We start from the raw sequence: 11,758 nt of genomic DNA, 5'->3' as shown, positions 1-11,758 counted from the left end.
TTAATGACTGTATGGGCCACAACTAATCAGCTGGAAATGCTATTAAAGTAAATACGGATGGAAGTAGCAACAAAGAGTAGGTGTAGGGGGGAATTTTTATGAGAGATGTTAGAGGTGAAATGATCATGGCATTCTCTGGATCCATTCAGTTTAATTTGTAGAGGATCAAACTTCTTTTTTGGACTAAATATCTAATGTGTACAACGAGGTCATTCAGGTTCACTTCTTATTGATAACATTCTGAAAGGGATGAACGTAACAATCAAGGTGTGGTGGAAAAGGACCAACAGATGCTCTATCAAGGCCAAGTAGACAAGCGAAGACAAGTTACAGGTTAGTTTTTTGAAAGCTTATAATGTAATTTTGTCAAAATTATAACATATAATCTATCTGTGTGAATAGGAAGGAAGTTTTGTACATGGAGGACTCCTCCATCTAACTACAGATTGTTGTCACTGTAATTGTGCACTCACTTGGGAAAACATGTAAAAGGTTGAGGTTGCTCAGCCTTAAATAGGATCTGAGGGTGAGTCAGGCATAAATTTTTGGCTAAGCAATAATTAATACTCCCACCCAGAAAATGGGGTGGTTCTTTTTTAAAAAAATTAAAAGCTAGCTTAGTCAAATAACCTTTATAATTAATACTAAATGAGTGTGTGAAATCCATAAATATATACAGTTTTGTCATAAGTTTACTTTGTTCGGTCCAATGACTCAATGGACCAACCAAATCCAATAGAAGTTTCTTTCTACGTTTGAACAATGCCTTTTCCGCAACTATAAATAGAGGTTCTCCATGAAGACATAAGCATGCTATAAAAAGCAAATCCAAGATCAACTTATCAAATTCTTAAAAGGAAGTTCAAATTCAGCAAACTCAAGAACAAACTATATATAAAGCATTGAGTCCACATTTGTGAAGGCGATATTCTAGAAAAGGTAACTCTTTTTTTAACCAAATACTAATAATTTGTGGTTATTTTTATTGTCTTTTTCAAACAAGAAGATTGTGTTACAAGTTACTAGAAGCCGCAGCTAAACGATTTAGCAAAGCAAAACAAATTCAACTTAACCTGAAAAATAATGTAGGAGACAACATATTTAAAGAAACTGGAAAATTGTTGTATCTGGAGCTGTTCCGGCTAAAGTTGTCCATTAACATCTGAGAGGCTGATCACTTTAAAATTTGTCCAATTGGTATTATGATGACTGGTGATTCTCGCTAAATCATAGCAAGTTGAAGGTTTGTTTCGATATGTTATAGCATCTGCATGTGCTCTTTCATTCTATGAACTGATTTTCAACAGCAAGCTTTCCACTAAAAATTCTCTGTCTTGCTTCAATGGCCTGTAACATCCAAATGCACAAATGCTAAGTTCCATAACATTGTAGATTTTACAGTTCTGAAGACTGCTATCAACTCCCTAGTCCTAAGTTTACTTGATTCAAATAGTATCATAATCCATTCTCTGTCATGATTTGGAAAGTGACAAAAAGCAGTAACTAATAAGAAATTGAACCTTGAGTCTAACTCAATCACAAAAGCTGCATTGCTCAAAATCATATAAGTAGACAATTGTCCTTTCTATCAACCTATGTGGGACACGTAACAATATATGAAAGAAAGTGCCACACCAATGACAAAACAACGTAAGAGTTGAATAGTTGCGAACCTGTTTTTCCCAATCGGTGAGGCCTGTGATAAGGGAAAGCGAAATAGATTGCACAGTTGTTCCAGCAACTAATCCAATCCAAAGGCCCTTGCCTTTTAGATGCAAGACAAATCCCAGCAATAGAGCCGTTGGAATTCCAACCAAATAATATGCTCCAAGATTCACATAGGCTCCAATATGCTGCCACCCACTTCCTCTAGCAACTCCTGATACAACGAGCAAGTCACTTCAAAAGGAATCACAAGACATTTTTGTTTTCTGTTTGACGAAATTTTGATCTTCTGTAATGGTGTAAAAGACTCGAGGGTTTATCGGAAACATCCTCTCTACTTCATAAGGTAGGGGTAAGGTTGCGTACACACTAACTCCTTAGGCTCCACTAATGGGATTACACTAGGTTTTTTGTTGTTGCTGTTGTAAGTGTAAAAGTTGAACTGCAATACCCTATTAAATCGAACTGACGGTTTAAAAATTCTTTACACTATCATTATATATAACTTAAGTCTCAGAAAAGCGTAAGCTCTCTGCATTGACATTGCATAAATTTACACCACCAAGTTGACCTACAACAACAGGTACTTTTAACTTGATATATCTTGTTAAATTGAATCAATGGTATAAAATTTGTTTAACGGTTAGTGTTTATAACTTAAATCATTTCAATGGAGGAGGATGATCAAAAGGATAACCTGATAATACAGCTTGGGTGGCATCCATGATGATTGAGATGCAAAGAATAGGAGTAATTTCTGCTACATAAGTGATTACTTCTTTCTCAAAAGTAAATGCATAGTCCCATACATGGCGGACCGCAAATATAGAAATACTGGCAAGAATAACCTCAGCAACAGAAAGAATTAGCACAGCGCCAAGAGCAATTTTCGCAGCCTGTGGCCTCCCAGCTCCAAGTTCATTTGAAACCCGAGTGCTGCAATATTATTTATCTCAATACTTCTAACGTAATCAGATAAATGCTTGGTTGATAAGACAGGATCAAACCTTACAGCGGCACCGAAAGAATAAGGTATATGGTAGTGCACTGAAGTGGTTGTAAAGCTACTCTCCAAGAAGATTAGACCATGAAAAGTGCATCAGTATAGGATCATTACAGGCATCCGATGAAACAAAACAAACAGACAAAGATTAAGGGTGTGTTTGGTCTGACATAAGTCATTTTCCAAAAAAAGACTTATTTTTGGGACAATATTTTCCGTCTTACCAAACATACACTAAGTGATAAAAGGAAGCATACCATATGGATAGAACGGAAGTCTCTAGCGCTGGATTTGGCAACAGACCAGAGAGGAGAATGATTACTTCAAACGACCACCATTCCAAGCTATATCCATCATAACAGAAAAGTTGAAGTAATTGTGAACGCTACTGTGTTAAAACACAAAATTAGAAAGATTGTTAGAAAAAAACCCTGTAAAAACAGTAAACTATAAGAAATATTCCGAGTCCACAATTTGCTTGTGCGTCCTTAAGGAATTTTAACCCCCTCACACGTTGCCAAGGTAATGGATTAAATCCTCCCAGGATGAAATGGAATAAACCTTCCTGCAACAGTGGCAATACAAACTGCAGGATACCAACGAACTCAAAGAACGGAGCAAAATCACACTTACGAATTTAGAAGAGATTCTGCGGAAAAAAAAATGCAGGATTTTCAGAAGGAAGGAAGTTCTATGTATTTTTCAGTGTATGGAAAAAGAAGCCATGCCTCAAAATTTATAGGCAATTATCGGAAAAGGTGTGATGTCTGTTCAGGAAAATGTGTCTGTTCAGGAGGGAAATCAACGTTCAGCAAAGGCAGCTTAATTCCGTTAATGAACTGTGGCATTTAATTAATTATTAAATAAATTTTGTCCAAAAATAATCTTATCGATCATTTGACAAATCCAAAGCCGAAGCCGAAGCCGAAACCGAACCCGAGCCGAGCCGAGCGAGCGACGACGACGGCGTGAGGGTTCATTCTCTTCAACTCCTTTTAAGAGCTCTAAGAAGTGATCCTATATTTATACACACAAGTGTAGTTGTCTTTCACCAATGTGGTACAAAGCTCATGACAAAAGCTCACTTGATTCAAATTTTCATTTCCCTTCATTTTATTTCCCACCATTTCCCAATTCACACTCTTGGACTTTAAAGCCCAATGCTTAAAGTCTTTAAAGCCCGATGCTTAAAGTCCAACAATCCCCCACATAAATGGGAATGGCTGTAACAAGAATGATCATAAATGAAAGTTGTGTGATTTGCAAGTAAGGATTAATTGCATCTGGATAAGTAAGTTTCCCTTTGAACTTTCCATAGTGAACATATGTCGGATATACTCGGTCAATCGGTAGATTTGATATCTTTGAACCGTCGAACTTTAGTGTATACCTAGACAACTATATGTCACACAATCAACCCTTAACGGTCTTTTGGTTCTCATTGTTGTGTTCGTTTCAGTCATGAACACCACCTGGTTTCATAAGTGCGTAGAGAATTGGCCTTACAAAATTCTCATTGGAGCGGCTTCCACTTCACACTTACATAGGTGATTCCTAAACGTGTAATCCTTTAGATTGACACTATTTGATAAATACCACATCAAACTTAGGCAATCATTAAAGAACGTGTAAAGTTCTATCCTTGTTACTGAACATTGTCTTCATCACGAGAAGGGACCAAAGATTTTATTTTGACAATGTTGAACCGGTCAATCACAACTTTATTTGAGCTCCTTGAACCTAGATCTCGGAATATCCAAAATTCTAGGTAGAGTTACCGCCATGTTGACTTGTCATTGGCCATAGTCCCATTCCCTTAGATGATTTCTCAACTCCCTCTCTAGTTAAGCCTTTTGTAAGTGGATCCGCCACATTATCCTTTGATCTTACATAATCAATAGTGATAATTCCACTAGAAAGTAGTTGTCTAACGGTGTTATGTCTTCGTCGTATATGATGAGACTTTCCGTTATACATAACATTCCCTGCCCGTCCTATTGCAGCCTCACTATCGCAATGTATGCATATAGGAGCCAAAGGTTTTGGCCAGAACGGAATGTCTTCTAAGAAATTTCGAAGCCATTCAGCTTCTTCGCCGGCCTTATCCAAAGCTATAAACTCTGATTCCATTGTAAAGCGAGCGATGCACGTCTGTTTGGAAAACTTCCAAGATACTACTCCTCCACCAACAGTAAAAACATATCCACTTGTGGACTTTGTTTCTGTTGAGCCGGTTATCCAATTTGCATCACTATATCCTTTGATAACCGCAGGATATTTATTGTAATGTAAAGCGTAGTCTTGGGTATATTCCAAATATCCAAAAATTCGTTTCATTGCCACCCAGTGATGTTTATTGGGATTACTTGTGAATCGACTAAGTTTACTTATTGCACAAGCTATATCAGGACATGTACAGTTCATGATATACATTAAGCTTCCCAATACATGAGCATACTCCAATTGGACGTGCTTTCACCTTTATTCTTTATAAGATGATGGTTTAAGTCAATTGGAGTTCTTGCACTTCTAAATTCCAAGTGTTTGAATTTTTCAAGTACCATTTTCACGTAATGTGATTGAGACAAAGCTAGACCCTGAGGAGTCCTCTGGATTTTAATTCCTAGAATTACATCGGCAACTCCTAAGTCTTTCATATCAAACTTACTAGCAAGCATACGCTTAGTAGCTTGAATGTCGGCAATGTCTTTGCTCATTATTAACATATCATCAACATATAAGCAAACAATGACTATATGATTTGGAACGTTCTTAATGTAAACACACTTATCACATTCATTAATCTTAAAGCCATTTGACAACATTGTTTGGTCAAATTTCGCATGCCATTGCTTGGGTGCTTGTTTTAGTCCATAAAGGGACTTAACAAGTCGATACACCTTCTTTTCTTTTCCCCGAACCACAAACCCTTCAGGTTGGTTCATGTAAATTTCTTCCTCTAGATCACCATTTAAGAAGGATGTTTTTACATCCATTTGATGGATTTGAAGACCATACAAGGCGGCTAATGCTATTAGCATCCAAATGGATATAATTCTTGTTACCGGCGAGTATATGTCAAAATAGTCAAGACCTTCTCGCTGTATAAATCCTTTGACAACAAGTCTTGCCTTGTATTTGTCAATAGTACCATCGTCTTTCATTTTCTTCTTGAAAATCCATTTAGAACCCAATGTTTTGTTACCTGGAGGAAGATCAACCAATTCCCAGGTATGGTTGCTCAATATGGATTCTATTTCACTATTGACAACTTCTTTCCAATATTGTGCTTCTGAGGAAGACATTGCTTCTTTGAAGGTACGAGGCTCATTTTCTAGCAGGAAAGTCAGAAAATCTGGACCGAATGAAGTAGATGTCCGTTGACGTTTACTTTTTCTTGGATTTTCCTCATTAGGCATACCATCTATTATTTCCTCTCGAGGTCGTTTTGACTTTTGGTAGGTCAATTCACTTTTTTTTATGCGGATAAATAGTTTCAAAGAATTCAGCATTATCTGATTCTATTATCGTATTAACGTGAATCTCAGGATTTTCTGATTTATGAACAAGAAAACGATATGCCTTGTTATTGGTTACATATCCAATAAATACACAATCAACCGTTTTTGGACCTATCTTAACCCTTTTAGGTTTAAGAACTTGTACCTTAGCTAAACACCCCCACAATTTGAAGTATTTCAAGCTGGGCTTCCTTCCTTTCCATTTTTTATAAGGAATGGACTGTGTTTTACTATGAGGTACACAGTTGATTATTCGGTTAGCTGTAAGTATAGCTTCCCCCCACAAGTTCTATGGTAAACCAGAACTTATCAACAACGCATTCATCATCTCTTTCAACGTTCGATTCTTTCTCTCCGCAATTCCATTAGATTGTGGAGAGTAAGGGGCACTTGTTTGGTGAATAATGCCCTTTTTAAACATATTTCTTCAAAAGGAGATTCATATTCGTCACCCCTATCACTTCTTATCATTTTGATCTTTTTGTTTAGTTTTGTTTCAACTTCACTCTTGTATTGCTTGAAAGCATCAATTGCCTCATCTTTACTATAAAGTAAATAAACATAGCAATATCTCGTGCTATCGTCAATAAAAGTAATAAAATACTTTTTCCCACCGCGAGATGGTGTTGACTTCATGTCGCAAATATTTGTGTGAATTAAGTCTAAAGGACTTGAATTCCTTTCAACGGACTTATAAGGATTGTTAGCATACTTTGATTCCACACATATTTGACATTTAAAATTAATGCAATCAAATTTTGGCAATACTTCTAAATTTATCATTTTTCGCAACGTTTTGAAGTTGACGTGACCTAAGCGTACATGCCATAAAGTGTTTGACTCAAGTAAGTAAGAAGAAGCATTAACTTTATTAATAGGAACTGCTATTACATTTAGCTTAAAAAGGCCCTCATTCAGGTAACCTTTTCCTACATACACATCATTCTTACTTAGTACAACACTATTAGAAACAAAAATACATTTGAATCAATTCTTGATAAGAAGTGAGGTAGACACAACATTCTTGCAAATTTCTGGAACATGGAGAACTTAGTTTAGAGTCACAATTTTTCCCAACGTCATCTTCAACGCAATCTTTCCAACTCCCTCAATTTTGGCTGTAGATGAATTTCCCATGAAAATTGTCTCGTCGGGTCCTGTGGGGGCATATGAAGAAAATAACTCCTTGTTAGCACAAACGTGGTGGGTGGCTCCAGAATCAATCCACCATTCTTTAGGATTTCCTACCAAGTTGCATTCAGACAACATGGCACACAAGTCCTCCATTTCTTCAGTATTTTCAATCATGTTAGCTTGATTCTTCTTCTTCTTATCATTCTTTGGTGCACGACAATCCACGACCTTATGCCCAGATTTTCCACAGTTGTGGCAATTACCCTTGAACTTTTTCTTGCTTGGGTAATTCTTTGGTCCAGAAGCCTTTTTTCTCTTCTTATTTTGTGGCGCCTCCTCAACAATGTTATCCCTTATTATTGTCGAGTTTCCACGTGACTTCTTTTCAGCATTTTTGTTGTCTTCTTCTATCCTCAAACGAACAATCAAGTCTTCAAGTATCATCTCCTTCCGCTTGTGTTTTAGATAGTTCTTAAAGTCTTTCCATAACGGAGGTAACTTCTCAATGGAAGCGGCGACTTGAAAGGCCTCATTTATGACCATACCTTCAATAATAAATTCATAATTAATAACAAGATAAATCTTATTAATAAAATTATCGATTCGGGTCATACCCTCAGCAAGGAGGTCATGCACAATGACTTGTAATTCTTGGACTTGAGTTATGACCGACCTAGTGTCAATCATCTTGAAATCCAAAAACCTTGCAGCCACCAACTTCTTAAGTCCGACATCCTCAGTCTTGTACTTCTTCTCAAGCGCATTACATAACGCTTTGGAAGTTTCCATGACACTATAGACATTGTACAAGCCATCTTCCAAACAACTCAAAATGTAGTTTTTGCATAAGAAATCAGAATGTTTCCATGCTTCAGTTACAACAAATCGTTCGTCATCTGGAGTGCCTTCAGCCAGGACTGGAGGATCCTCCTTGATGAATCGCTGCAAACTCAATGTAGTAAGATAGAAGAACATCTTCATGTGACAACATTTGAAGTCAATACCGGAAAACTTTCCGGGTTTTTCTGCTGGTGCCATAGCATGAGCAGGAGTTGAACGGCTTGACGAGGCAGCAACACTCGTACCAGTAGCACCCGTTCCAGCAACATTTCCATTAGTTTGGTTTTCATTCGTCATGTTTCTGTAGAGTTGGAAACAAAACAGAACTTTGTTAAATCAGTGAAGTTTTGATATCTTCAAACTGAATACCAAACCAAACATACAACACGTAACAATGGTGAAGTTTTTATATACTTCAAACCTGTACGTTTATTATTCCGGTAAAGTTTTGTTATACTTTAAACCGGACAGAACAATTATTGGAGTAGAAAGCACGAAGACTTTAGTCTCCAAACTAGTATACAAAATATAGATAACAGTTTAATATATATTTCAACATAGAAACGTTAGATTTAAAATTCCTTAAGCTTGTGAACGCTACTGTGTTAAAACACAAAATTAGAAAGACTGTTAGAAAAAAAACTGTAAAAACAGTAAACTATAAGAAATATTCCGAGTCCACAATTTAATTGTGCGTCCTTAAGGAATTTTAACCCCCTCACACGTTGCCAAGGTAATGGATTAAATCCTCCCAGGATGAAACGGAATAAACCTTCCTGCAACAGTAGCAATACAAACTGCAGGATACCAACGAACTCAAAGAATGGAGCAAAATCACACTTACGAATTTAGAAGAGATTCTGCGGAAAAAAATGCAGGATTTTCAGAAGGAAGGAAGTTCTATGTATTTTTCAGTGTATGGAAAAAGAAGCCATGCCTCAGAATTTATAGGCAATTATGGCATTTAATTAATTATTAAATAATTAATTAAATAAATTTTGTCCAAAAATAATCTTATCGATCATTTGACAAATCCAAATCCAAATGAAGCCGAAGCCGAGCGACGACGACGACGCGAGGATTCATTCTCTTCAACTCCTTTTAAGAGCTCTAAGAAGTGATCATATATTTATACACACAAGTGTAGTTGTCTTTCACCAATGTGGTACAAAGTTCATGACAAAAGCTCACTTGATTCAAATTTTCATTTCCCTCCATTTTATTTTCCACCATTTCCCAATTCACACTCTTGGACTTTAAAGCCCAATGCTTAAAGTCCAACAGTAATATATTAGGGATCAAGAGACAGAAACATGGCTAAACTCGATCATGAAGGAATATACGATGTGTTTTGCTATCGAGATTAATTACCAAACCATTACAGCAGATGGGATAGCAAAGCGGAAGAAATCCCCTATAGTCAGAAAAACATCTCTAGAGAATGAAGCCCGAGTCTTTGCACAAGTGGATGAGTACTTCACATAAAGCATAAGCAAGATCACATTCAACCAATAGGATAAACCAATTGACATTGCTGCTCCAGCGTTCCCCAAACCCAACTTGAATATAAAAACCCAACATATCGGCACTTGGAAGCATAAAGATACAACAGCACTCAAAAGCATTGGTAGGATTAAACTCTGTGCCTGCAGATACCGTACAAGTGACTGAAGAATAGCATATGGAAATAGTGTAGGAATGAGCCAAATCGCGTATTTTCCAGCTTCAGTTGCGATTGCAGGATCTTGGCCCATCAATATAAGAAGCTTATCCGTGAAGATCCACAGAACAGAAACTGGTATGTATACAAGGAATAGACAAATAATTGCACCATAAGTAAAAGTTGCAAGTTTTCGATATTGTCCTGCTCCATATGCCTGCCCACATAGAGTATCCAGGGCACTAGCCATGCCAAACTGTTCCACAGATTAAATCTATTGAAAAAACTGCACGAATTAATGGAAAAAGAGATAACTAATTATATTAAGGAGATGGACTTACAAGAAGACTGAAGACGGTAACATTGGAAAGTGAAGTAGCAATAGTAGCAATAGAGGCACTAGCAGGGGCGGATGCACAAGGGTGCAAGAGGTGTCATCCGACACTGCTTGCCAGGAAAAATATTAAATATTTATACTAATATTCCGTAGAAATGAAGCAATATATAATAATGACACTATTTATTGTCAGCAAAGAGTAATTCTTGGTCTATTGGTCATGCTCATATTTGGACATTTTATTTTTTGAACATCTTGAGCGAGCATTTTTATTAAAAAATTGAGGCTAAAAGAGAATTGAACCTACACTTCCCTTGGCAATAATATTCAATTAAACCATTGGGCCAAAGCTTTCATCTTATGCAAAAATGGTATTAAATAATACTTATTTAAATACGATACCGCATACAAAAAATTCGGCGTAGACCCTAAGCACTAGAAAGTTAGAAGTTCAGCAAGATGACCCAACATTATCATTGGTGAAGCTCGCAAAAGGTACTGTGACACCGTCACAACTATCATCGGCATTGCTATCCGACTCACCTCCTTCACCTCTTCCCCAAACATTTTCCTTGTCACTGACACTACCTTATTATTATTGTTCACATCCAACAGTGCCTCTTCCATCGCCATATATAATCTTTCTTCTCCAAATTAAAGCAATTCTTGATTTGTTCACTCAGCTGACTAAAAGGTGGGAGTTGATGAACTCGCTCATTTCATTACTTTTCCAAGCTCTAGCTGATGGCGGAGAAGCAACCACCTTGGAGTCTCAATTATTGTACTAGTACCTCGTATACTCATTTTGCAGTGATGATAATTTCTTTAAAATATATAAATACTATACAGTACTCATTTATGGAGTGACCGAGCTTATCGTTTTATCATATTCTACTTTATTTTTATTTGATATTATTTCTTAAGAAATTAAACAATTAACTTTTAAAGCTTTTATTTTTAATAAGTACGGCTTTTTATCAAAGAAATGTTCAGACATATTTAAGATTATAAAATTCTAATTTTCTCTAAATTGTGCAGAATAAAAGACAGTCAATGAAGTAAAACGGAGGGAGATCACCATTTTATTACGATGAACTACAAATAAGTTTGGAGAGTGTAAACTTTTACTTAATTACTTAATTAATTATAGGTTCTAATACGTTCGCACATGATAAATAGGAACGCAGTATATATGGACCACACTTAGAAATCAGATATATATGAATTGAAGTACCATGTTGGGTTTTTTTCTTTAATTAACCCGCAAAAGCCGCCGATTATATAGTCGTGGTCGAAATTGATTCCAGGATATTACGATATCGCTGAATCAACCATTGACGAGTAATGTTAGTGAAATCTTGATGGTTAACCTTTTTTTTAAAGTCCAATATTTTAGTTCTACTATCGAAACTTACATCCAGTAACATTAGTGAGTCTTCTAAATGTGTTCAATTCTCATTATTCCTCTTCCTCTTCGCCTTCGCTAATCAACTCCTCGTGCAATGGAACTCTTTTTAAATGTGGCTAGTTTACGGATACGGATTGGTTCGGTTTTTATTAAAATTAAATCAAATTAACTACAATCAAACCTCTCTATA

General features: G+C 36.4%; 1 protein-coding gene across 1 annotated transcript; it reads right to left on the bottom strand.

Annotated features, from left to right (window-relative positions):
- Positions 1-1,281: 1,281 nt before the first annotated feature.
- On the bottom strand, positions 1,282-10,936 carry LOC104241710 (protein DETOXIFICATION 9-like). The gene is made up of 8 exons (XM_070166719.1): positions 10,597-10,936; positions 10,165-10,222; positions 9,535-10,079; positions 2,926-3,012; positions 2,673-2,729; positions 2,363-2,601; positions 1,674-1,879; positions 1,282-1,347 (listed from the first exon to the last, which is right to left on the bottom strand). The coding sequence occupies exons 1-8, from the start codon at positions 10,791-10,793 to the stop codon at positions 1,282-1,284; spliced, it is 1,455 nt and encodes a 484-aa protein (XP_070022820.1). The 5' UTR covers positions 10,794-10,936.
- Positions 10,937-11,758: the final 822 nt, after the last annotated feature.

The sequence above is a fragment of the Nicotiana sylvestris genome, chromosome 2, assembly GCF_000393655.2.
Source record: "Nicotiana sylvestris chromosome 2, ASM39365v2, whole genome shotgun sequence".
Lineage (NCBI taxonomy): Eukaryota > Viridiplantae > Streptophyta > Magnoliopsida > Solanales > Solanaceae > Nicotiana > Nicotiana sylvestris.
This window is presented reverse-complemented; position numbering and strand designations above follow the sequence as displayed.

Excerpts from the sequence above, each read along its gene's own strand:
- LOC104241710 (XM_070166719.1), bottom strand. The coding sequence starts at position 10,793 with ATGGCGATGGAAGAGGCACTGTTGGATGTGAACAATAATAATAAGGTA. Across the intron at positions 10,223-10,596 it reads GCTGAACTTCTAACTTTCTA|TGCCTCTATTGCTACTATTG; the intron begins GTGCTTAGGGTC and ends CGCCCCTGCTAG. Across the intron at positions 2,602-2,672 it reads TCTTTCGGTGCCGCTGTAAG|CACTCGGGTTTCAAATGAAC; the intron begins GTTTGATCCTGT and ends ATAATATTGCAG.